At 45.2% G+C, this 23,873-nt stretch overlaps 1 protein-coding gene across 1 annotated transcript in view; it reads left to right on the top strand.

Annotated features, from left to right (window-relative positions):
- Positions 1-8,349: 8,349 nt before the first annotated feature.
- The window catches only part of LOC117469347 (ras-related protein Rab-5C-like), a 41,527-nt gene continuing 26,003 nt past the window's right edge, over positions 8,350-23,873 (top strand). The window contains exon 1 of the mRNA XM_034113779.1: positions 8,350-8,693. Coding sequence (XP_033969670.1) covers positions 8,528-8,693 — 166 coding nt within the window. The 5' untranslated portion in view covers positions 8,350-8,527. The remainder of the gene's footprint in view (positions 8,694-23,873) is intronic.

The raw sequence follows: 23,873 nt of genomic DNA, 5'->3' as shown, positions 1-23,873 counted from the left end.
GGCACAATTCAAACAGGATCGAAAGATAATCTTTCTCTCTCCATTGACTTCAATACATATTTTTTCCGAAATAAGGTCCCATGGAGGTCCACCGGATGGGGAAGGACTTTGCCACTCTATTAAACAGATGAGTTGAGAAGAAATTCACCCCGCAATCCATAGTCACGAATCTAACTATACAGAGAATATGGTTTTTTGAACCACGATGTAAACACGTTTATTTCTGCTGTAAAGTTGGGCATTTTAACATGGGGGTCTATGGAAATTGCTCCCTTCTGCAGACTGTTCCTACTGGCCACTAGATGAACTGCAGTTTGAGGCACTTCCTTATTGTCCTCCCGGCTCTGCCCCAGAGTTTGCCGCTTGGTTTCAAGCCAGTGGTGGTAACCTGCTATAAACTATAGAACAAATTCCGACGCACCTTTTTTGTATTATTAACCAAAAACATGACTGGGACAAAGGCTTTTTGGGTAACTTGATGGGTTGTGCGAGGTCATTTCTTCAAATGCATGCACAAGACTTCCTTTTTTTCTTTACTGATGTAATGTTAATGAAAAATGTGCAAGACTCAGACTATACTAAACAAAATCTCATGTAGTGTAAGTTTGTGTTACATGGCACTTTATAAACTACTCTTGCTCATTCAGGCACTGAATAATTAGTAACTTTTGAATAATTGTTTGTGATTTCGCAAGGAGTTGCAGGTTTGTGCCTCTCCCTTTAATGGCTTTGGACTTGTTTTTTGTTTGGATAAAGATGTTTTCCCAATAAGTCATGAGAAAAGGAAGTGTTTGCTGTGATTTCCTACTTGCCTTGCTAAATTCCAGTGATGGGTATGTTGGCTTTTCCTGTGTTATATCCCCAGTTTCCCTGTGACTGTTTCCAAAGCCATTCTTTATTAGAAACCTGAACGGTTGAATAGCTTACCTTGGATCAAGAGCATTTCCTGTTTCGTTATAGACAGTTCTGCTTTTGTGTCTTTGTTGTATCTTAAAATGTATATGAATGCGATTTGACAATAATGTGTAGGTTATGAATATACAGTTTCACTGTGCATAGAAAGTTGCTACTTCCTTGCCAGAGTCTAACTATTAGGCATAATAGACACAAGGAGGATGGCGATGCAGCCCCTCATATCAGACACCAACAGTTCTTCCAGGACCCCACCCTTTAAGTGAGCAGCACTGCACAAGTCCCTGCTTGTATTCTTAAAACTGGTATAGTAGCCCCAGCCGCAGAGGTTGTTTGACTACTATTTAAATAGATGTGTCACTGAGGGACGTTTTTACATATACATGTTGGCACACTGTGATGTTACTTCAAATTAAATGCATTTTATGTCATTAAATAGTTATGTTCCCTTGCGAATAACTTATTCTCTTATAATATATATATTTTTTAATTGCATGGTGTAGAGCCGATGAATGGAAGTCGGAGGCGATGTGTTCAGTATGGAACTCCACACTTTATTTTCCATTTGTTTACAGACAAGGTAGGAACATCTGCTACCTGCTACTGTCAAGCTAGAATGAATACAACAACACGGTACACTCTCTAACAGGTCTGTGTTGCAACACACAATATATACAACGGTGAATTATGTCCCATAATGTTCCACCACAATGGAGAAAAAAAACATAAATCAAATCAAATCAAAGTTTATTTATAAAGCACATTTAAAAGCGATTTTTGGTCGGGCCAAAGTGCTGTACATGTAATAAATACTACAATCACATAAAAACACATTACTACAATCACAATAAAAGACAATAAATTACAACAGATATATATAAAACACAGGGAAAAGTCAGGAGTCGTGCTCCGCTCTGACGAAAAGGCCAGGGAGAAGAAGTGTGTTTTAAGAGTAGATTTAAAAACCCCTAGGGTATGGGCCGACCTCACATGGAGGGGCAGAGTGTTCCAGAGCCTAGGGCCAGCTGTTGCGAAGGCTCGGTGCCCTCTGGTTTTGAGCCTGGTCTTGGGCACTACCAGCAGCAGCTGGTCAGCAGACCTTAAGGCTCTGGCTGGGGTGTAGCGATGGAGGAGTTCAGCTATATAGGCCGGAGCCAGCCCATTTAGTGCTTTAAAAACAAATAAAAGGATTTTAAAATCAATTCTGAACCGAATTGGAAGCCAGTTCCCAGAATTGAGGCCAGAATTGGGGTAATGTGGTCACGCTTTTTGTGGCCAGTGAGTAGACGTGCAGCTGCGTTCTGCACTAGCTGCAGGCGTCTAATAGAGGTCTGGTCCATACCCACATACAGAGCATTGCAGTAGTCCAGCCTCGAGGTAACAAAGGCGTTAATAACCCTTTCCAGGTCTTTAAAAGATAAAAACGACTTGGTCTTGGCCAACAGTCGTATTTAAAAAAAGCAGGTTTTGACTACGGTGCTGACCTGCTTATCGAATTTAAAAGCGCTATTGAAGGTCACTCCAAGGTTCGTGACAGAGGGGAGGATATTATTTCTGAGGGAGCCCAGAATATCAACCTGGGAGGCTGAAGGTTGGGGTCCAAAAAAGATAACCTCAGTCTTGCTCTCGTTGAGGTTGAGGAAATTTAGGCTCAGCCAGGATTTGATCTCTGCTAAGCAGTCCATCAGCTGCTGTAATGAGTTGACATTTGAATTGAGTGGCAGATAGATCTGTTCATCGTCGGCGTAGCAGTGGAAGGGGATGTTGTGTTTTGTGAGAATTGAACCTAGGGGCAGTATGTACAGTAGAAAAAGGATGGGGCCCAGAATCGAGCCTTGGGGAACCCCACAGGTAAGAGGGGCTTTGGCAGAGGAGAAGGCACCTAGCTGCACTGAGAATCTACGGTCTGTCAGGTAGGACCTGAACCATGCAAGGGCAGAGCCTGTGATGCCAGCGGACTGTTCAAGCCGTGACAGCAGGATGCTATGGTCCTCAGTGTCAAAGGCAGCTGTCAGGTCTAACAGCACCAGGACAGCTGGGCTACCTGAGTCGGCGGCTAGGAGCAGATCATTAAAAACTCTTAAAAGGGCTGTTTCAGTGCTGTGCATGGGTTTAAAGCCAGACTGAAACTTTTCATGGATGCCATGCATGGTCAAAAAAGACTGCAGCTGGGCGTAGACTACTCGCTCCAGGGCTTTAGATAAAAAAGGTAGCTGGGAGATGGGCCTAAAATTTGCGAGAATGGAGGGGTCGAGATTTTTATTTTTAAGTAGTGGCTTAACCACGGCATGTTTGAAGGCAGCTGGGACACATCCTGAGCTAAGAGAGGTGTTTATAAGTAATAAAATACTTGCTCCAACTGATTTGAAAACATCTCTGAGAAGGCGAGAGGGAGGGAATGCTGTCTGAGGTGCAGTTTGTCGGCCGCAGGTGCTTGACTACATCCGAGAGAGAAGAGAGGGATACAGGCTCAAAGTGGTCGAGGACTGCAGGGCACAGAAAAGGAGCAGGATCTGGGGTAGCACTAGTGTGGGCTAGCCTAAGAGCAGATACCTTTTCAATAAAAAATGTAAGAAACTTATCACAGAGAGTAGTCGATGGCACAATAGAAGAAACATCACAGGGATTAATGATCGAGTTGAGGACATTAAAAAGAACCTGAGGTTTATGGCTGTTTTTGGAGATTAACAGAGAAATGTGCTCTGTTTTGGCTGCTTTGACTGCCGTCTGGTAGTCAGAAAGGCAAGCACGAAGGATTTCTAGGGAGACATGGAGTTTATCCTTTTTCCATTTTCTCTCTGCACGCCTGCAAGCGCGTCTGAGAGCACGAGTACAGTCATTGAGCCACGGCTCTGAGAGAACTTTGGTGCGTCTAAGCGTAAAAGGAGCAACAGAATCCAGTATTAGTGTGCATGTCGAGTCAAACATGGAGATGAGCTCATCCGCACTAAGAGCACAGTTCACATCTAATTTACAGATCGGAGAAGTATTAAAAACATCAGAGAACTGTGAGGCAGTCAAGGGGTTAATGGAACACAGACGACGCGCTGGGGCACGTGATTCGACTCCTGCGGAAGGGATCGAGGTTGTAAACAGAACCGGTAAATGGTCTGAGATACGCGTTGCCGCACATATTTCATCCACAGATACAGACAGTCCAAACGATAATACTAAGTCCAAAGTGTGTCCTTTTTCGTGTGTTGGGCCAGCCACGGACTGAACGAGACCAAAAGAATCAAGGAGATTTAAAAAGTCCCTAACCAGAGGTTTGGACTCGCAACACACATGGACATTGAAGTCTCCGGAGATCAAAACACGATCATATTTCAGCATGATCCCGGACAGAAAGTCAGAAAAGTAATTTATGAAATCCTTATTGCACTTTGGCGGACGATACACGACTGCGCAGAGTATAGGCGAGGCCGGGTTCAGTTCAAAAAGCTGCAACTCAAAGCTAGCGTAGCTAGTTACAGGGTGAAGCAATCGGCATTGGAGGCTAGCTCTAAACACTGATGCTATGCCCCCACCATGGCCAGTGGCACGGGGGGAGCTGAAGAATGTACAGTCAGGAGGAAGAAGTTCAGAGAACGGTGTATACTCGCCAGCGTGGACCCAGGTCTCCGTCAGAAACATAAAATCCAGTTCACGAGAGGTGAAGAAGTCGTTTAGCAGGAACGTTTTGTTTGCTATCGACCTAGCATTTAGCAAAGCCATGCAAAGTTTTCTCTCCGGGCTTGCCGAAGGTGTAGTGCGTCTCAGCTGACGAAGATGTGCGTGTTGAACACCGCGCGGGCCGGGAGCAGTCAGTCGGGCAGGAGGAGCTGCCAGCGGGCCCAGCAGAGGCCGCAGCTCCGGAAAGACAGGGCGAATCCATCGATCCCTCAGATGGCGTGCAGCAGGAGGGCCATGACATCTGATACGTGGATAAGTCCCAGAAGAAGCCGTCAGGTATGCTTTTTGATGGACCAGTGCACCACCACGCTTTCCCCGTCGTCTAAAGCGATTTCGGCGAGGCAGGATGCAGGGCAACCGGCGCAGGTAGGTGGGAATATCCGACAGTAGAGGGGGGGGACGATTTATGGTTGCCAGATGTAGGTTTGGGCAGCAATATAAACTCCAGTGAGGGTCTGAGGTGGAGGAGAGCTTGGCGATCATAGAGGAGCAGAGCAGAGACATTCTGACAAACATAAAACAAAAACAGGATAGCTAAAGGCAGAGAGCCGAGGGAGCGGCGAGCCGACACAGACGCCATCTTCCCACACACTGGAGTATGTTTATTTATTGCAAAAACAAAAACAAGGCCTGTGAACTGGTGCTGTTGCATCTGCATTTGAACTTGCATGTTCACGCTAAGGATAAAGAGAAGAATCCAAACTTTATATGAATATCTAAAACTACACAAAATACAATACAAATGTTACTTAGAAACAGGGAGTCATAAGAACATTTTAGGAAACTGTACACAGAATCTCTGACCATATAGTTTTATAGGCTTTTATCTGCTACTGAGAATTATTGATTTGCTTTATTACTGGCATTAATTACATTACATGACATGTTACTTGTTAGACACTTTTATCCAAAGCGACTTACATACTCAATACTGTGGGCAATCCCCACAGGAGCAATTTGGGGTGAAGTGTCTCAGGGACACAACGACATGCTGACTGCAGTGGGGTTTGAACCTGTGACCCCCTGATCCGAACACCAATGCACATCCCACTGCACCACACGCCTCCCATTAATGAGTCATACTACTGTCAGTATTTTTTCAGTTATTTTGACTGAGCAGTGAACAGCAATAAGTCATATGAATTGTATCTGTACTTTGTTTTGTACCGGTTTTGCATTTAAATATAACGGAAAAATATAATTAGGTATTTAATTGGTGCACACATTGTTCTGTACGCAGGTGTTCAAAGCACTTGGATAACATGTTAGCGGCAGAGCATACAGGAGGTCACGATGAATATTTCACAGATTCTCCTCCACGTTCGCTCCCCCCTCCTCCCCCCCCTTTCCCTGACCCATGTGCCACAGTCACTCTGTGACCCACTTTGCGGCAGAGGTCTTCAGAGCCCATTGGGGATGCCATCAAGGCATCTGTCATCGCAGGCTGCTTAAGATGTGTGCAGGTCTGTCTCAGAGCAACAAAGAGCCTTTTGATTGCAAGCTACACGGCCACTTCTACCTTTTACATTCTGTGCATAAATGTTACTCTTTCAACGCTCAAAAGTTCCCACTTCATCATCAGTAGGTAGCAGACGGTGTGCATATCTTGCTAATAATAGTTGTGTTCTACGGTATCTGTTAACCAAAAAATATATACAAGCCACTACACATGATCATTTTTGCAACCTTTACATTTAAATAGTGTTTTACTGTTACTGGTTTAGGGTTAGGGAGCGCAGTCTACTCCCTGTTATGAACTATAGTACCCACCTGTCTTATCCAAACTTTCTATACAAGTCATTTTTCTTAGTCTACCAAATTAACGATTTCATACAAAGGCTTTCTCTTTTGCACAAGAGACGTGCATGCATGGAGGATAAGCAATTGAGTTACATTTTGCGCTTTTGCTTGTCACTCTTTTTTCCCAAATGCATTTCGGCCCTCAGTACAGCTTTTCTTTCTCCGGTCAGGAATGTGAACAGGTGACGGCTCATCTTTGCTGCTTGCAATCAAATGAGTTCAGACGCTCTGTTTGACCCAGTGAACAGAGCGTCTTTATTCCGTCGCCAACTCTGCTGCGGCTTTGAAGGATTCCCTCTGCTCTGTCAGCCCTGTGTGATTGTGTCAGTCTGTTGGTTAGAGTCCACTGTGACCTCAAGTGCACTGCTGATGAAGTCTGATGTGTTTGCAGGTTTACTTCCATGTAGCCTCTTTAAAATCTATATCAAAAGTAAACAGATTTGGTAACATGCTGAAATTACAGACTATTTCTTTAACATGTGTAAAGCCAATTTTTGTAATCTGAGTAAAAGGGGAACACTGCAAAATACCTGGTCTTTTTTCTAAAATGAAACTAATGCTGCAAAACATAATGGCAGAAATGTGTTCCTATAATGAACAACGTAGCACGGTTGGTACACTTTCCATAACATATTCAGAAGTGGCATGCTTCATTTGACTGAGTCATGATCTGTCACATGCTGAAGCTTAAGTCTGGCTCAGCACCGAGAAAAGGCCTCACACAACCAAACTCTAAAGACTATCAGCACTGACGTCTTACTTTAGCTCTCCTCATTCTCCACATTTCCCTTTTCATTCAGCAAAAGTCTAACCTACTTTTCTTCAGTATGCTTTTCTGAGAGAAGTTGGGTCAGTGACAAAGCTCAGGCTATCCCAAGTTTTAACGTGCTCAGCAGTAAAATGTCTTCTGCAATCTTCACTTCCTGCTTTGAGCTGAGTTGTGTTTCCTGTCCATTGACCAAGCAGAAGCTGGCTGACCTCATGTGTATCACTCCACTGCAAAAACAGATTAGGCAAGGTTTCATACATGCAAAGTAGGCTCAAGTGAAGGGAGAAATCGTTGGCTCATTTCTATTGTCTCTGAATGCTGTTATCACGTAAGTGTGTGGATAGGTTGGGCTGCATTTGGCTTGATTAAATACTTTAAAGTAAACCTCTGTGTTAGGCTATTGGTCTTATAGCTATTTTTCTGTTGGTAAACTCTCTATTTACAACAAGACTGTCAAAATAAAGTTTACATTTATTAATACAACTTGAATCCATGACAAACAAGATTGGGTCACCGAAGGTTGCAGTGTTGAAAGTAATCTATTTTTGACTTGACAGTCATTATCTGGTTTTGGTATCATTACATGGAAACAGCCACAAAGATGTTCACACTATAAAGTCATACCTTTAAACTATGGCCTGATATCTCTTAAGACATGACTCACTGGAAGATGTGTTTTAACTGTATGCTGGAAAGCACTCTAATTTCCTGCTATAACTGTTTGGTCCATTGAGTCACTCCAGTCTCTCAGTCCAAGGTGATGTCATTAAATGTCTTGTTTTGTGAATCCAAAAACAAAAAATGTATGTTAAGTATGAAATGGAACCGAAAGTAATGAGAAATATCCATATTTGAGGCTTAAAACGGCAACTTCTGTTATTTGAATTACAAAAAATACTTGAATACTTCAATGATCAACTCTTTATCCGGAGGCCCCGCCCACTGTGTTTCTGTGTCAACAACTTAAACTCTATAATTGTCAAACTGTTAATCTTGGCTAAACAAAATAATAAATAAAAAAAGATAGATCAGATATTATTTGAATTATCTCTTTTTGGAACAAAGAATTCCTCTCTGTTGAATTGTTTAGATTAAACACTGATTATAATATTCAGCAAACATCCTGTGTTTGTTTTCTTGTAAAGCCTTTGTTCTGTTTAGAGCATATTCAGCAACATACTGAATATGTTTTCCAGCTCCCACTGGTGAGGTCTCCTCTTCCTCCGGCTCATCTACCTGCCTGACCGAACTTGCCCCCCCCCCGTCTGTCTCAGCCTCATCTAGCCCCTGCACCGACCCAGGCCTCGAGTCAACCAGACCTCCTCCCTCTTCTCCCGACTTCTTCTCCTTTCTCCTGAATAAAATAACTGCGCTATGGCAGGGCGAGGCGGACCAGCACGGACCAACAGCACCGCAGCGAGCAACAAGATCTGCCAGTTTAAGCTGGTGCTGCTGGGGGAGTCCGCGGTGGGGAAGTCCAGCTTGGTGCTGCGCTTTGTCAAGGGCCAGTTCCACGAGTACCAGCAGAGCACCATCGGAGGTGAGGGTCCTGGTTGTTTAGTTCCCATAATTATCTCTGCTGTCTAATGCTTTAAAGGTCACCTATTGTGCAAAATCCTCTTCTTCATGTCTCTTCTACATCACCATGTGTCCCCTCTGTGTAAAGAGACTCTGAAAGTTTCAGGAAAAAATATTCGCTCACTTTTTGTCCTGATCCATTTATATAAAAACCTGTCTGAAAATGAGCTGATCAGATTTTGGCCACTTTATGATGTCATAACGATGTTTTGGCTTGTGTAACCATTAGCCAATCAGCAACCAAGGTAACCCCCCCCCCCCCCCACCTTATCACCTGAATCTCCTCCTAGAGCACCATTGTGTTCTTTTTAACCAAATATCTCTCAGAGGGGCGTGGGGAGGGGCTCCTTATTTTCATCTAAAGTAACAGACAGAGAATCAGCACTTTGGAAACAGGGCTGAAACAGAGGGGATTATGGGATAATGCAATGCACGATCTGTTTGGTATTTCGCACCAAACACTTCAGAGACATGTTTTGTATATATCTGAGACCTATAATATATTGATGAAAAGCAGTATAATAGGGGACCTTTAAGAAAACACAACTGTACATTCCTTTAAATGTAACTCACAGCTCAGAGGGATTAAAGTATATAATCAATTACATTGCAGAACTTGCTCTGCATTTTCACACCAAAGTAGCGATGAGTCATTGCACAATTTTAATTTAACTACCCTTGTCATAAATGGTCATGTGGCTGAACAGAATCTCCATTTTCAACATGTCCATAAGATGAATGCTGAAGCAGTGAAAACATGTCTCTGCCAGCTCAGCAGGCACGTGCACACATATAGCGCGTTCACACCGAAGTACTTTTCCCACAATAGTTAATCAGAACTACGATATATTTGCGTTCACACCAAAAAGCCCCAGGAACTAAATTCATCAGAACCATTTTTACCCACTTTTCAGTCCCTGCTAGAGAGCAAGGACTTTCGTGGGAGAAAAAGGTTCATATGTCTGATTGGCTGGGCGGAATGCAAACCACGCCCCGTAAAACTCCCAAAGACTTTTGTGAAGCCGCCATTTTATTTGCTCGCATTAAAATGTCATCGCAGCGCACCAACGAAGAGATTACTTTTGTGAAAGCAGCTATGGCAACACCAAATAAATCAGCGGAGCGGTGGAGTGATGATGATGTGTCGGCGCTTCTGGAGATTTACTCGGAGAACGGGATCCAGAAGCTTCTACTGAAGGCAGTTTCCGTTGTTAGTTAGCCGACCTGGGAACCGTCCACAGCACAAAGTCATGCCGGGACAACGAAGGTAAAATAAACTACATGCACTTGTTAGTTATTCTTGAACCCCGAGAGCAGGAGAGACTGAAAAGAGTCAAGGCAAGCTTATACAAGTTAACAGCATTTAATTACACAAAAGATGCGGTGGTTTACAAAAGAAATGTGCTCGTTGGTGATTTCTCCCTGCCAGCTGTTTTGGCCCGCGTCCACGCTGGGTCAGCTGGGGGCAAAGAGAGAGCGAGATCCTTCTTGGGTCTCCCGGGTAAGACCTGTAGTCTTCTCCTATTGGCCGGCGTCGACGGGGGCGTGTCCAATGCAAATCCTGTCGGTTTCTGCTGCTAAATTACATCACTCTGATGTCTGTGGTCATCTAAACATTCCCTAATAAACCTCATTCCAGCGTCAATAAATGAGTGTTAAACTCAGGGTGTTTAGTGTACAACATCACGTTATTTCACCTTCAATTCACGGTTTGAAAACGTAGCATTTCGCAACAAGCTAATGCTAACCGGAAATGACGAAATTCACCAGCGGAAAACCGGAAGTCACATGTGAATCTTCGGTTTTCAGAATAAAACAGATTTAAATGAAATAGTGTATTTCATTCAAATTACGCCACATCAACATTGATTTTAATATCTAACAATCCCTCCTTTCACACCTTTTAAGGTGTGAACACAATACTGGAATCAATGAGTTCTTCATAAAACTGCTTTTAAACTGACGGTATGTTTTAGACTAAATTATGCCATAAAACATTGATTTTAATTTCTAACAATCCCTCCTTTCACACCTTTTAAGGTGTGAACACAATACTGAAATCAATGAGTTCTTCATCTGAACTTTGCATAGTACATAACTCATATAAAAAACATACTATCAAAATGGAATGGTTCAAATAACAGTCATCAAAAATACAAAAAATACTTCGGTTGGTCTTCAACATAAGTTTTCCTTTGTGCTTAAACTTCTAGTTTTAACATTCAATATCACTTTTCAAAATAGCAGCAATTAGCTTGGTTTTTAACAATCCCTCCTTTCATACCCTTTAAGGTATGAACATAATACTGAAATCAATGAGTTCTTCATCTGAACTTTGCATAGTACATAACTCATAAAGGGTAGAAAATACAAATAGTAACAATACATAGTTATCATAAATGCGAAGTTTTTCATTTGTGCATAACTTCTAGCTTAAACCTTTAATATCACTTCGTAAAATAGCAGCAATTAGCTTGGTATGGAAAACGTCGAACTCCCTCCTTTCACATCATATATATCATCTTCATACTGTATCTGGTGTAAAGGCACTTGTTCTTTCACAAAATATAAGAAGGATAAAACTATCTGAAAATATTACTCTTTATTTAAACAATCCTATCCTCTTCAGTGTTGCACACTCCCTTTTCCAACTAATGTCTAGCGCTATTCTATCGGTCTGTTTTTATGTGACTGTTTGTGTCATCCTTTTACTGTGTCTCTGGTGTGATTTAGGAATCTCTGCTGGTTATATCAGATATAGTTCTCCCCATCCACATTCTTGTTGGTTGTGGGACAGAGGAATAATAATTCAGAACCTGCTGATATCTGAATCTTAATACTCGGCATATGTTACAAACAAAATAAAACATCTTCATGGTGAACTAAATAACATATTTCAATAGCTCGAAATGTCTGATGAGCATCTGTGTTGTTCCTAAATAAAATCCTTGTAATCTTTTTCAAATCTAAATATAACAATGAACTATTCCTGTTTCTGGTAAAGACACACACTAACGTTATGTAATACAATTTCATTATGGATTTAAAAACAACTGAAGTCATAATGCTGTCAGAGTGTGGTTTCCTGAGTGTATCTGTCCTATAAAAGGTACGTCATTCTCTGCTTGGCTCGTGTGCAGAAATCCCATCAGTTGCACCTGGCAATACTGCTTCTACCTGTCTATTATCAAGCTGAAAAATGAATACAGAATTCCAACATACTGTCATCAAATGTCTTTCTATTTTAAATTCAATGTATATCCCCATAATGACCTAAACAATAAAGTCCATGGCTTTTACTTCTATTTCTTTACCAGGCTAGTTACAAGATGTTGTCTAAATTAAATTCTGTGTCATTACATTACTATGTTCTTTCTATATTTCAAACCTCAGTTACTCTAATGTCTGTTAAAATATTACAAAATTGTTTCATTATCACAAGTCAACTTCTTTGGTATTCCATTCTGGAATTACATCTCTCACAGTAGCCCCTTGGCCACTGCGTCTGTGTTACCTGTTCAAAATGCAATCAATATTTAGAAACATGTCAACATTCATCAAACAGTATCTTATCCCCAGATATGGAGCAGGTTCATTCTAAAACTATCATTCAATGCTCAGTTTCAACATCTAGGTTGGGGCAGAAGGTTTCTTTCAATCCCTAAAAGAAAAATTTAAATTGTGAATTTGACAGCCATGTTGACGTTATACATTATACACTCTCCCCCCTTTTTACACATGAAAGAAAACTTTCAGTTACATTTTGGTTAGAGACATAGCAATTTTACATCCATTATTATTATCTTTCCACAGTAAACACCTCAGTGAAAATAAGTGTTTCTCTCCATCTTTCAGTCCTAAAAGAAACAGAATCTTCAAATTATAGTTTGAGTTTTTCATTTGCAAAACGCCAACTCCTGTGGGAGTAAAATATCATCAAGTAGATTAGAAACGGGTCCCATGTGCGGTTTCCCATTTTTGTGGAATTATAGGAAACCTCTCGTTTCCCTTGGAGCTCCAAAATAATATGTTAGTCCAAAACCATGCTTGGTTAGTTATTGTTTTAGAATCATGCAGTTACACTGATCACATGCCGGCATTCATTCACACTCATACTGTCTGGTTGTCAAGTCAAGTGTGGTCAGGTACACCCCAGAGTCAGTCATTGACAGTGCTTTTGTCACACTGTCAGTCAGGGTCAAAGGTCATTTGGTCTCGGTCTGTTGGCCATGTCGTGCTCTGCAGAGTCTTTACAGAGGTAATTCAGCATAGGCGGGTACCCTTTATCTACAAAAATATGTCATATGCGGAGCGCCATTCCTTATTCATTCACGATTTCAACTATGATTTTCAAGATGGTTCTAACTTTTCATTGGGACTTCTGCCTCCCACCTTTCTTGAAATTTGGTACAAAATTCACTTCCTTATAGTACTACTACTGCAGTTTATTTACACCTAATTAGTATTAAAATGTCTAAAATATCTATTTCAGAAACGTACGTACATGTGGCTATTATCTTGAGTCAAAACATTATTAGGATCTGTGTAGCTCTGCATTTCATAACTCCTTATAATGTCACTTAAACCCCTTTTCTGGTCTACTTAAAAAACAATGTTAATCCCCTTAGCAGTGTGTGGAACCTTGGGTGTTCGAACATGCAGCAATTACTCCCTCCTTCATCAAGGATTTAAAACAGAAGTCATTTCATATTTCCATCTTAAAGCCCTCCTATGGTGATAACTATGCCACAATGGTGAAATCAATACTTTAGATTGGAATACTATATTTGGCTTGGTCCTAGCTCTCCCTTTAACATTATCCATACAAATAAAGATGTGTCTGAATTTATACAGTGGTTCCTAAAACTATCCCTTTAATCTGTAGATCAATATTGTAACAAATTAAATCACCACTTTATTCACACATGAATAAGAATCTCTTAACGAACAATTTGTTAACATGATGGAAAGATTGAAGAATATAGTTCTACTCTGTACTCAAACACCCACTGCTTAAAGTGTAGTGAATGTTTCCATCATGTCTCCCCCTTTATCCCTCAGTGTGTTTTAGAATGATTCTCATTTTACTTTAATAGTTTCCTTTTTACTGCTATTTTAATTTACCAATTGATTAATTCATGGTTAATACATCTTTTTGTCTTTGGTTAATACATCTTTTTGTCTTTACGTATTTATTAAGTCAATTCAAGTTCTTTAAATGTGGTCACTTTTATGTGCGTTTTGTGAATAAGTGTGTTTATGTGTAAACTCACTCATTCCCGTTTTCCTGTTCTCTTCCCCTGGTTTTCTCAAGCCGTGACCCCGGCCTCCTCACTTCCAATCGACCATGCCAACTCCTCTGATTCTGTCTTCTCTTCAGTCCATCAGCTCTTGAATCCATCGGCTGTAACTCTTTTAGGCAGCCTTTGGCCTGGTTACATCTGCAGCCCACATCATGCCACTGTTCTTGTACTGCTTTGCATTTCATCTCCTCCTTTACAGTCTCTCTACTGTTTTTATGGAGGGCGGATTCTGCTCTCATGTCCCACACTTTGCTCTTGTGCCAAATCTCGTGGCTCAGCTTGGAACTTCATGTCCTGTCTGAGGGACTGATGAGAGTATCTCTCTGTATGTCAGCATGCCGTTTGGTTCTGGATGCCACAGGTGGAGTTAGTTCTGGCTGCAGTTCTGGCTGCAGTCTTGTTGTTGTTGTTGTTGGTTCAGCTCTGGTTCTCTGTCTGTTCGATGGATAAGGGAATGCTCTGGTTTTTGGACAAAATTAACATGGGATCACTCCCGTCACCGGACGTACTTCGTCTCACTGGAATAGTAACGGTCATAGTGAATATAAAATCGTCCCCATGTATCCGGCCAATGACGGGAGAGTTTTGAAAGAGACAAAACACTGTTCCATACATTTAAAAACACTTAAACAATTAAACAATGTTTACCTGCCAACAAGCAGCAGTGTGCTGTCATTTCAAACATGTTACCCCACTGTTTAACACACTTTTACCTGTGTTTTGAAGACTCTTTCCTGGGTCATTGTGTGCTCTTTCACCCCCCTGGGTGTGTGTGAGACAAGTCAAGTGAGTCAGCCTGCCAACAAGCAGCAGTGTGCTGTCATTTCAAACATGTTACCCCACTGTTTAACACACTTTTACCTGTGTTTTGAAGACTCTTTCCTGGGTCATTGGGTGCTCCAATGTGTCCTCTTTCTCCCCCCCTGGGTGTGTGTGAGACAAGTCAAGTGAGTCAGCCTGCCAACAAGCAGCAGTGTGCTGTCATTTCAAACATGTTACCCCACTGTTTAACACACTTTTACCTGTGTTTTGAAGACTCTTTCCTGGGTCAATGTGTCCTCTTTCTCCCCCCCTGGGTGTGTGTGAGACAAGTCAAGTGAGTCAGCCTGCCAACAAGCAGCAGTGTGCTGTCATTTCAAACATGTTACCCCACTGTTTAACACACTTTTACCTGTGTTTTGAAGACTCTTTCCTGGGTCATTGTGTGCTCCAATGTGTCCTCTTTCTCCCCCCCTGGGTGTGTGTGAGACAAGTCAAGTGAGTCAGCCTGCCAACAAGCAGCAGTGTGCTGTCATTTCAAACATGTTACCCCACTGTTTAACACACTTTTACCTGTGTTTTGAAGACTCTTTCCTGGGTCATTGTGTGCTCACCAGGGGCACGAGAATACCCTCCACAGAAGGGGTCGTGGTTCCGTGAAGAAGGCCGAATTTGGGTGCTCATAGGCAGCCTGCTGCAGAGTCATTTTCAGGCTCCTCTCCACAATTGTCCCCCTAAAATGATTTAAAATCATTATTTTTGCATTTAAATGCATTTATTCTATCATTTATATGGTTCCCCAACACAATGCACATAGTCTGGAGCTCACTGGGGTCCTGCATATAATTTAATCAGGCGTTTTAACACTTTTTCCCATGAAAATGATTTTTAATCACTATCATGGGGCTATGAAAATAAAATTCCGGGTAATGCAGAGCACAAGTGCACCTTTTACTATTTAAATGTATTTGTATTATATATATTTGGGCTAGAAAGGTGACCTCTCTGGGTGATTTAGTCAGTTTATGGAGCTTAGCCCACAAATCCTGGATGATCCAGGCCGAATTTGGGTGCTCATAGGCGGCCTGCCAGGCGCCCCCACCCGTGGAAAGCAAAAAAAATTGAAGAAAACGCTTAATTATAACTTAAAATAATCAAAAATGAAGTTTTGAAAAATTGTCAAAAAAATGACAGAGTGCCAACGGGAGAAGGGGCCAGACTATTGGCGCTTCGGGCCGATTTTTCCCCTTCTCCGATGGTTGGTACAACGGAGAAGGGGAAAAAGTCCCTGGGCTTCATTTCCACTTCTCTGTCAAAAAGATTCATCCATACTTTTCAAACTACCGTCTGCACGAAATCGGAAACCCAGTTTTTGGGTGCACTCAGAAAAATAACGGCTGTTGCAAATCATGGAAGAATGTATCCGCTCACCAAGCACTTTGAGTGGGCCTAATTTTGTGGCGCAAGGACCCCCCAGCCTGGTTCTCTCAATACTTAAAGTTTGACATGGAGGAATGCGAGGGCACTTTGCAGGTGACTCTACCCGATTATGAGACACTATTTTGGGGCGTATTTTTTACATTTCTCTGGTTCTCCAAATAGTTTAAGTTCGACATTTTGAGCCATGGAGGAATGCGAGGGCACTTTGCAGGTGACTCTACCCGATTTTGAGGCACTATTTTGGGGCGTATTTTTTACATTTCTCTGGTTCTCCAAATAGTTTAAGTTCGACATTTTGAGCCATGGAGGAATGCGAGGGCACTTTGCAGGTGACTCTACCCGATTTTGAGGCACTATTTTGGGGTATAATTTTTACATTTTGACCCCTTTGCCCGGTTATCACCAAAGTTGAGTTGGATGATTTCGACCATGGAAGAATGTCAGGGGAGTCCGCGGGGGACTCCTGCGGGGTCATGAGGCACTATTTTGGGGTACAATTTTTACATTTTGACCCCTTTTCCCGGTTCTCACCAAAGTTGAGTTGGATGATTTCGACCATGGAGGAATGTCAGGGGAGTCCGCGGGGGACTCCTGCGGGGTCATGAGGCACTATTTTCGGACACTTTTTTCCCATTTTCCCCCCTTTTGCCTGGTTCTTTTTATTTTTATTTTTTTTTCCTGTTTTGGCCCGTTTGACCCGGTTCCTTCTGCCGGGGGCACTGCCCGGTCCCGGGTGCCCCCCCAGGGCTCGCGTACAGCCGTTTCACCCCCCACATTGACGGATTTTGACCCCTTTGCCCGGTTCTCACCAAAGTTGAGTGTGATGATTGCTGAGTCATGATGCACTATTTTGGGGTACATTTCCCCCATTATCAACACGGACTAGAGATGTCTCGGAGATGGCTCGGAGCCCACACCCTGGTTCTATGTAACCCTGGAGGAATGTCACATGAGTCGACAGGGGACTGCTGCTGGCTAATGAAGGACTATTTTGGGGTACATTTCCCCCATTATCAACACGGACTAGAGATGTCTCGGAGATGGCTCGGAGCCCACACCCTGGTTCTATGTAACCCTGGAGGAATGTCACATGAGTCGACAGGGGACTGCTGCTGGCTAATGAAGGACTATTTTGGGGTACATTTCCCCCATTATCAACACGGACTAGAGATGTCTCGGAGATGGCTTGGAGCCCACACCCTGGTTCTATGTAACCCTGGAGGAATGTCACATGAGTCGACAGGGGACTGCTGCTGGCTAATGAAGGACTATTTTGGGGTACATTTCCCCCATTATCAACACGGACTAGAGATGTCTCGGAGATGGCTCGGAGCCCACACCCTGGTTCTATGTAACCCTGGAGGAATGTCACATGAGTCGACAGGGGACTGCTGCTGGCTAATGAAGGACTATTTTGGGGTACATTTCCCCCATTATCAACACGGACTAGAGATGTCTCGGAGATGGCTCGGAGCCCACACCCTGGTTCTATGTAACCCTGTAGGAATGTCACATGAGTCGACAGGGGACTGCTGCTGGCTAATGAAGCACTATTTCCGGGTACTTTTTTTTCATTTTCACCCAAATTTCCCTGGATGAAATATTTTTTAGTTTTTTTAGTTTTTAGCCCAGTTTTGGCCACAGCGTTGCCTGGAGGATAGGACCGAGATATGACAGACTCTCTGGCCGCCTCACAAGTCACTATTGTCGGACACTTTCTTTGCTTTACCCCGGTTCTATCACTCTTTCCTCCTTTGACCATACAACCCGTTTCCTGCTGGGGTGGTGCCTGGTTCCGGGGTACCCCAAACCCTCTCATGGTCGGGGCACCATGTATTGATGCATCGGACCCAATGTTGCCATCACCAGCCCCGCGTTGGTGCGGAAGTGGGACCATCTGACCCGGTGGTAACCCAATACTTCCCTTCGTCCATGCACCATGAATTGATGCATCGGACCCAGTGTCGCAACCACCGCTCACGCTAACGCATATAAACGGAGAACTATAACATAATTTTGATCAAATTCATTATGTGTGTTTCAGGAAGGATGTCATCTGAATGCCCGGTGTGCAGACTCTTCTATCTGGCATTGAACAAACACCTTAAGCACAAGCATGCAGTGCGGAACTTGGAGGAGAGGGGAATCCTCCTGAAAATAGCCAGTGGAAGGATAAATGTTCGGACCAAACCCTGTCCCATCGCTGGGTGTTCGTACGCTGGGAAGAGACTGGACCGTCATGTAAAACATGACCACCCTGAGTTGTCCCGACATGAGGCACATCAGGTCATGGCAAGGCTGAAGCATAGTGTGGCACTGCAGTTGCTCCATGACCTCCGTGAGACTAACCCCATCATTGGAATGGCTACATCATTGGATATAGACAATGAGGAGGAATACCCCGGGCACCCTCCACCCTTCTCCCCACATACCGAGTGTGACAACGAGGACTGCAGGCAGGTGATGCTGGAAAATGTGGCATTGAGGGCTCAGAAGGATGCCCTCAATGATGAGGTGAAGACCCTGCGCTCCAGGCTGAAAAAGGAGCTAAAACCCAGGAAGCAGAGTGCTGCTGTTCTTGAGGAAGAGGACGAATGTATACGATTTAAGGGCCTGGCAATCCCAAGTACCTCCGGCATAAACACAGTAGCCTCAGGCAGCAATACCCCTGTGAAGAGCCCGGTGAAGACTGTCATGCAGTCCCCAGTAACCTCCGGTAGCGAGACCCCTGTGAGGAGCCCGGTGAAGACTGTCATGCTTGCAGTAGCCTCCGGTGGGAAGAGACCGGTCAAGAACCCTGTGAAGAGCCCAGTGAAGACTGTCATGCTTGCAGTAGCCTCCGGTGGAAAGAGACCGGTCAAGAACCCTGTGAAGAGCCCAGTGAAGACTGTCATATTACCAGTTTCCTCCGGTAGCGAGACCCCTGAGAAGGGCCCGGTGAAGACTGTCATGTTTGCAGTAGCCTCCGGTAGCGAGACCCCTGTGAAGACCCCGGTGAAGACTGTCATGTTTGCAGTAGCCTCCGGTAGCGAGACCCCTGTGAAGACCCCGGTGGAAACTGTCATGTTTGCAGTAGCCTCCGGTAGCGAGACCCCTGTGAAGACCCCGGTGGAAACTGTCATGTTTGCAGTAGCCTCCGGTAGCGAGACCCCTGTGAAGACCCCGGTGGAAACTGTCATGTTTGCAGTAGCCTCCGGTAGCGAGACCCCTGTGAAGACCCCGGTGGAAACTGTCATGTTTGCAGTAGCCTCCGGTAGCGAGACCCCTGTGAAGACCCCGGTGGAAACTGTCATGTTTGCAGTAGCCTCCGGTAGCGAGACCCCTGTGAAGACCCCGGTGGAAACTGTCATGTTTGCAGTAGCCTCCGGTAGCGAGACCCCTGTGAAGACCCCGGTGGAAACTGTCATGTTTGCAGTAGCCTCCGGTAGCGAGACCCCTGTATGCCGGAAGACCCGTGCCTCTAAGCTGGCTAATGACTTGCCCTCTCCCTCAAATTACTGGTCCACTGGGTGTGGACGGGGGAATACCATGCGTGAAATCACGTTGCCTAGAAGCATGGAGGCGTACCTTCAGACATACTTGGATCACTGTTTGGGTGTCGCTCCGACAGTAAAACAGAAAGACAATGTTGTGTCGAAGATCAGCCGGATAAAGAACTTCATAGTATACATGGCCCATGGTGTTAACCGCCTGTCAGACTGGCTGTTCCTAAGAAACATGAAGATGATCCGTGGCTGGAGCGAGTATATTGTAAAGCCGGGCCGGGCAGTCACAACATCAGAGTTCTTCCTGAAGAATGTGCACCAGTTCATGGGGTACATGTCTGAGTCAAAGCCCCGGGGGTGCAAGCTCACCCAGTCTGATATGACCCACATAATGAGAGAGGTGAAAGCCAACATGAAACACTTGAATAAGGCAGTCACTCTACATCAGTTTAAGGTGAAGAGGAACAAACTGGATCGTCTGCCGAGCCAGGCGGAGCTTCTCGCCGCCATGGCGGCCGCTGAGAAGCGCATCCCGGAGCTCCTCGACCTGATGGCCGGCACGCCGACCTCAACCACCCAGAAGCTTCTCTATGGCTATCTCACCCTCCATTGGAGCCTCCTGTATGGCCACCGTACGGGCGTGTACGCAAACATGAAAAACAGTGAGGTCTTAGAGGCAGCCATAAGGGGAACTGCTGAGGGCTACATCATCCATGTGCAGGATCACAAGACGGCCAAGACATATGGCGAAGCACAGCTGGCGCTTACAGTAGAGGCAGTTTAGCTGGGTCATGCGGTGGATGGGGATTAAAGAGGCATTGCTGGGTCCTCAGAATGAATTCTTCCTTTTCACAAGGGGGAATCGGGCCTCCAAGAACCTGAACGCTCACTTGAAGAGGGCATGGGCTGATGCTGGGCTAGAAACAGCCGTCACCTTCACAATCCTGCGCACTGCCCTGGCTGACAATATCAAGCATCACCAAGATCCAGAAAGCCGGTCGATTCTCGCCAGGTTTATGTGTCACGACGTAACCACGGCGGACCGGTTCTACGCGAATGCGCCAGGTATAAAGGAGGCATTGAGAATCCGCTCCATGTTCAGGGCGTCATCAGATGCGGCAGCAGCTGCATCATCATCAGAAGGATGTCTACCGCTGTCAGATGGGGAGACCTCCGAAGAGGGCTGCTATAACAGTACTGCTGTATCATCTTCACCTGATGGGTCATTGGAGCGGCAGCAGCAGCGGAAGCGGAAGCGGGAGGGAAAGAGGCCAATGAAGTCGGGACCGGGGCTGGTTGACACTCCTGATGATGGGGCAGGGGCCGTGGACTCAACCTGTTTGCCCTGGTGCACCGTAAGAATTAGACGCCTAATTTGGTCCCCTGAATCCCGCTAAACATTGTGAATATGTATACCGTGTATATAATTATTATTATAATCCTGTGTATACATTTTGTAAATAGTACAATATCTCCAGGGCGCATAACTGCACTTTACAAGCCAGGAAAGGTGCCAGAATCCTGGGCATACATTTTGTTAATAGTGCAACACCTCCAGGGCGCATAACTGCACTTTAAAACGTAGGTTAAGAAATTTAGTAGTACTGTTATAGCAGCAGTAGTACGTGTAAATAGTTTATGTTTTAGCCTCTGTGTACTGTGTTTTTTAATAAAAAAAAAATAAAAAAAAAACAATAACCTTGATGGTTACCAGGGGCAGAAAAAGTGCCACTTTCCATCAGCACCGGGGAGGCACTCTCCTTGGTGCTGAACCCTGTGATGAGCGCTCAAGTGTTGGCGGAGGAGGTGTAAGCCAGAGGAGGGTGAACAAAAGTTAAAGTGTTTGAACCTCCAGCCCAGAAGGGGGGGTGATGCCGTGAAGAAGGCCGAATATGGATGCTGATGGGCGGACACAGAAGCACCATAAAACCACCCCCTTGTAAGACCACCAGGGGCACGAGAATACCCTCCACAGAAGGGGGGGTGATGCCGTGAAGAAGGCCGAATATGGATGCTGATGGGCGGACACAGAAGCACCATAAAACCACCCCCTTGTAAGGTCACCAGGGGCACGAGAATACCCTCCAGCCCAGAAGGGGGGGTGATGCCGTGAAGAAGGCCGAATATGGATGCTGATGGGCGGACACAGAAGCACCATAAAACCACCCCCTTGTAAGGTCACCAGGGGCACGAGAATACCCTCCAGCCCAGAAGGGGGGGTGATGCCGTGAAGAAGGCCGAATATGGATGCTGATGGGCGGACACAGAAGCACCATAAAACCACCCCCTTGTAAGGTCACCAGGGGCACGAGGTTCTGGTGGGTGTGAATACCTGTGTTTAGTCCGTGGGGGAGTGCTTAACTGTGGGGGCCCGGGGACTCAGGGTGTGCAAGGTTATGGAGGTCCCACTGTTAGGGGCCCATGCTGGAGGTAATTAGTCCGTCCTTGGGGCTCTGTGAGCGGGCAAAAAGAGGTGATTTCCCCCTGGTCTCTGCTGGAGGTGCAGAGTCCCACTGTTAGGGGCCCATGCTGGAGGTAATTAGTCCGTCCTTCGGGGCTCTGTGAGCGGGCAATGAGAGGTGATTTTCCCGGTCTCCGCCCTGGAGGTGTGAAATAAACAGAGTCCCCCTGTTAGGGACTGGTGCTGGAGGTCTCTAGTCCGTCCTTCGGTGCTCTGTGAGCGGGCAGAGAGAGGTGATTTTCCCCTGGTCTCTGCTGGAGCTGTGAAAGAAACAGAGTCCCACTGTTAGGGGCCCATGCTGGAGGTAATTAGTCCGTCCTTGGGGCTCTGTGAGCGGGCAGAGAGAGGTGATTTTCCCCTGGTCTCTGCTGGAGCTGTGAAAGAAACAGAGTCCCACTGTTATGGGGACATGCTGGAGGTCTCGAGTCCGTCCTTCGGTGCTCTGTGAGCGGGCAGAGAGAGGTGATTTTCCCCTGGTCTCTGCTGGAGCTGTGAAAGAAACAGAGTCCCACTGTTATGGGGACATGCTGGAGGTAATTAGTCCGTCCTTGGGGCTCTGTGAGGGGGCAGAGAGAGGTGATTTCCCCCTGGTCTCTGCTGGAGGTGCAGAGTCCCACTGTTAGGGGCCCATGCTGGAGGTAATTAGTCCGTCCTTGGGGCTCTGTGAGCGGGCAGAGAGAGGTGATTTTCCCCTGGTCTCTGCTGGAGCTGTGAAAGAAACAGAGTCCCACTGTTATGGGGACATGCTGGAGGTAATTAGTCCGTCCTTGGGGCTCTGTGAGCGGGCAGAGAGAGGTGATTTTCCCCTGGTCTCTGCTGGAGCTGTGAAAGAAACAGAGTCCCACTGTTATGGGGACATGCTGGAGGTAATTAGTCCGTCCTTGGGGCTCTGTGAGGGGGCAGAGAGAGGTGATTTCCCCCTGGTCTCTGCTGGAGGTGCAGAGTCCCACTGTTAGGGGCCCATGCTGGAGGTAATTAGTCCGTCCTTGGGGCTCTGTGAGCGGGCAGAGAGAGGTGATTTCCCCCTGGTCTCTGCTGGAGGTGCAGAGTCCCACTGTTAGGGGCCCATGCTGGAGGTAATTAGTCCGTCCTTCGGGGCTCTGTGAGCGGGCAATGAGAGGTGATTTTCCCGGTCTCCGCCCTGGAGGTGTGAAATAAACAGAGTCCCACTGTTAGGGACTGGTGCTGGAGGTCTCTAGTCCGTCCTTCGGGGCTCTGTGGGCGGGCAGAGAGAGGTGATTTCCCCCTGGTCTCTCCTGGAGGTGTGAAATAAACAGAGTGCTACATTTTGTAAATAGTGCAATATCTCCAGGGCGCATAACTGCACTTTACAAGCCAGAAATAATGTTTAAATGGTCGGGGAAAGTATTTTTAAATGTCTGGAAGAGAGTTTTAGACAGTCATTTTGCACGAAATCATTTAACATAGACGCTCTCCTGAAAATGCACAGAATATGTGCTTTTTCAGGAGACCGTCAATGTTAAATGATTTCGTGCAAAATGACTGGCTAAAACCTCGGAATAAGTGTTTGAAAGGCGGGGAAAAGTTGTTTAAAATAGTCTGATACCTCCAGGGCGCATCACCAAAAATGTACAAGCCAGGGAAGATGCCTGAATCCCGGATACTTTAGGTCTGTCACTTAGGGTGACCGCACCACTCCGACGCTCCCGAGAGCGGACGTCCATTGTTTGTAA

The sequence above is a fragment of the Trematomus bernacchii genome, unplaced genomic scaffold, assembly GCF_902827165.1.
Source record: "Trematomus bernacchii unplaced genomic scaffold, fTreBer1.1, whole genome shotgun sequence".
Lineage (NCBI taxonomy): Eukaryota > Metazoa > Chordata > Actinopteri > Perciformes > Nototheniidae > Trematomus > Trematomus bernacchii.
The sequence above is the reverse complement of the archived record's forward strand: the minus strand, read 5'-3'. Positions and strand labels throughout refer to the sequence as shown.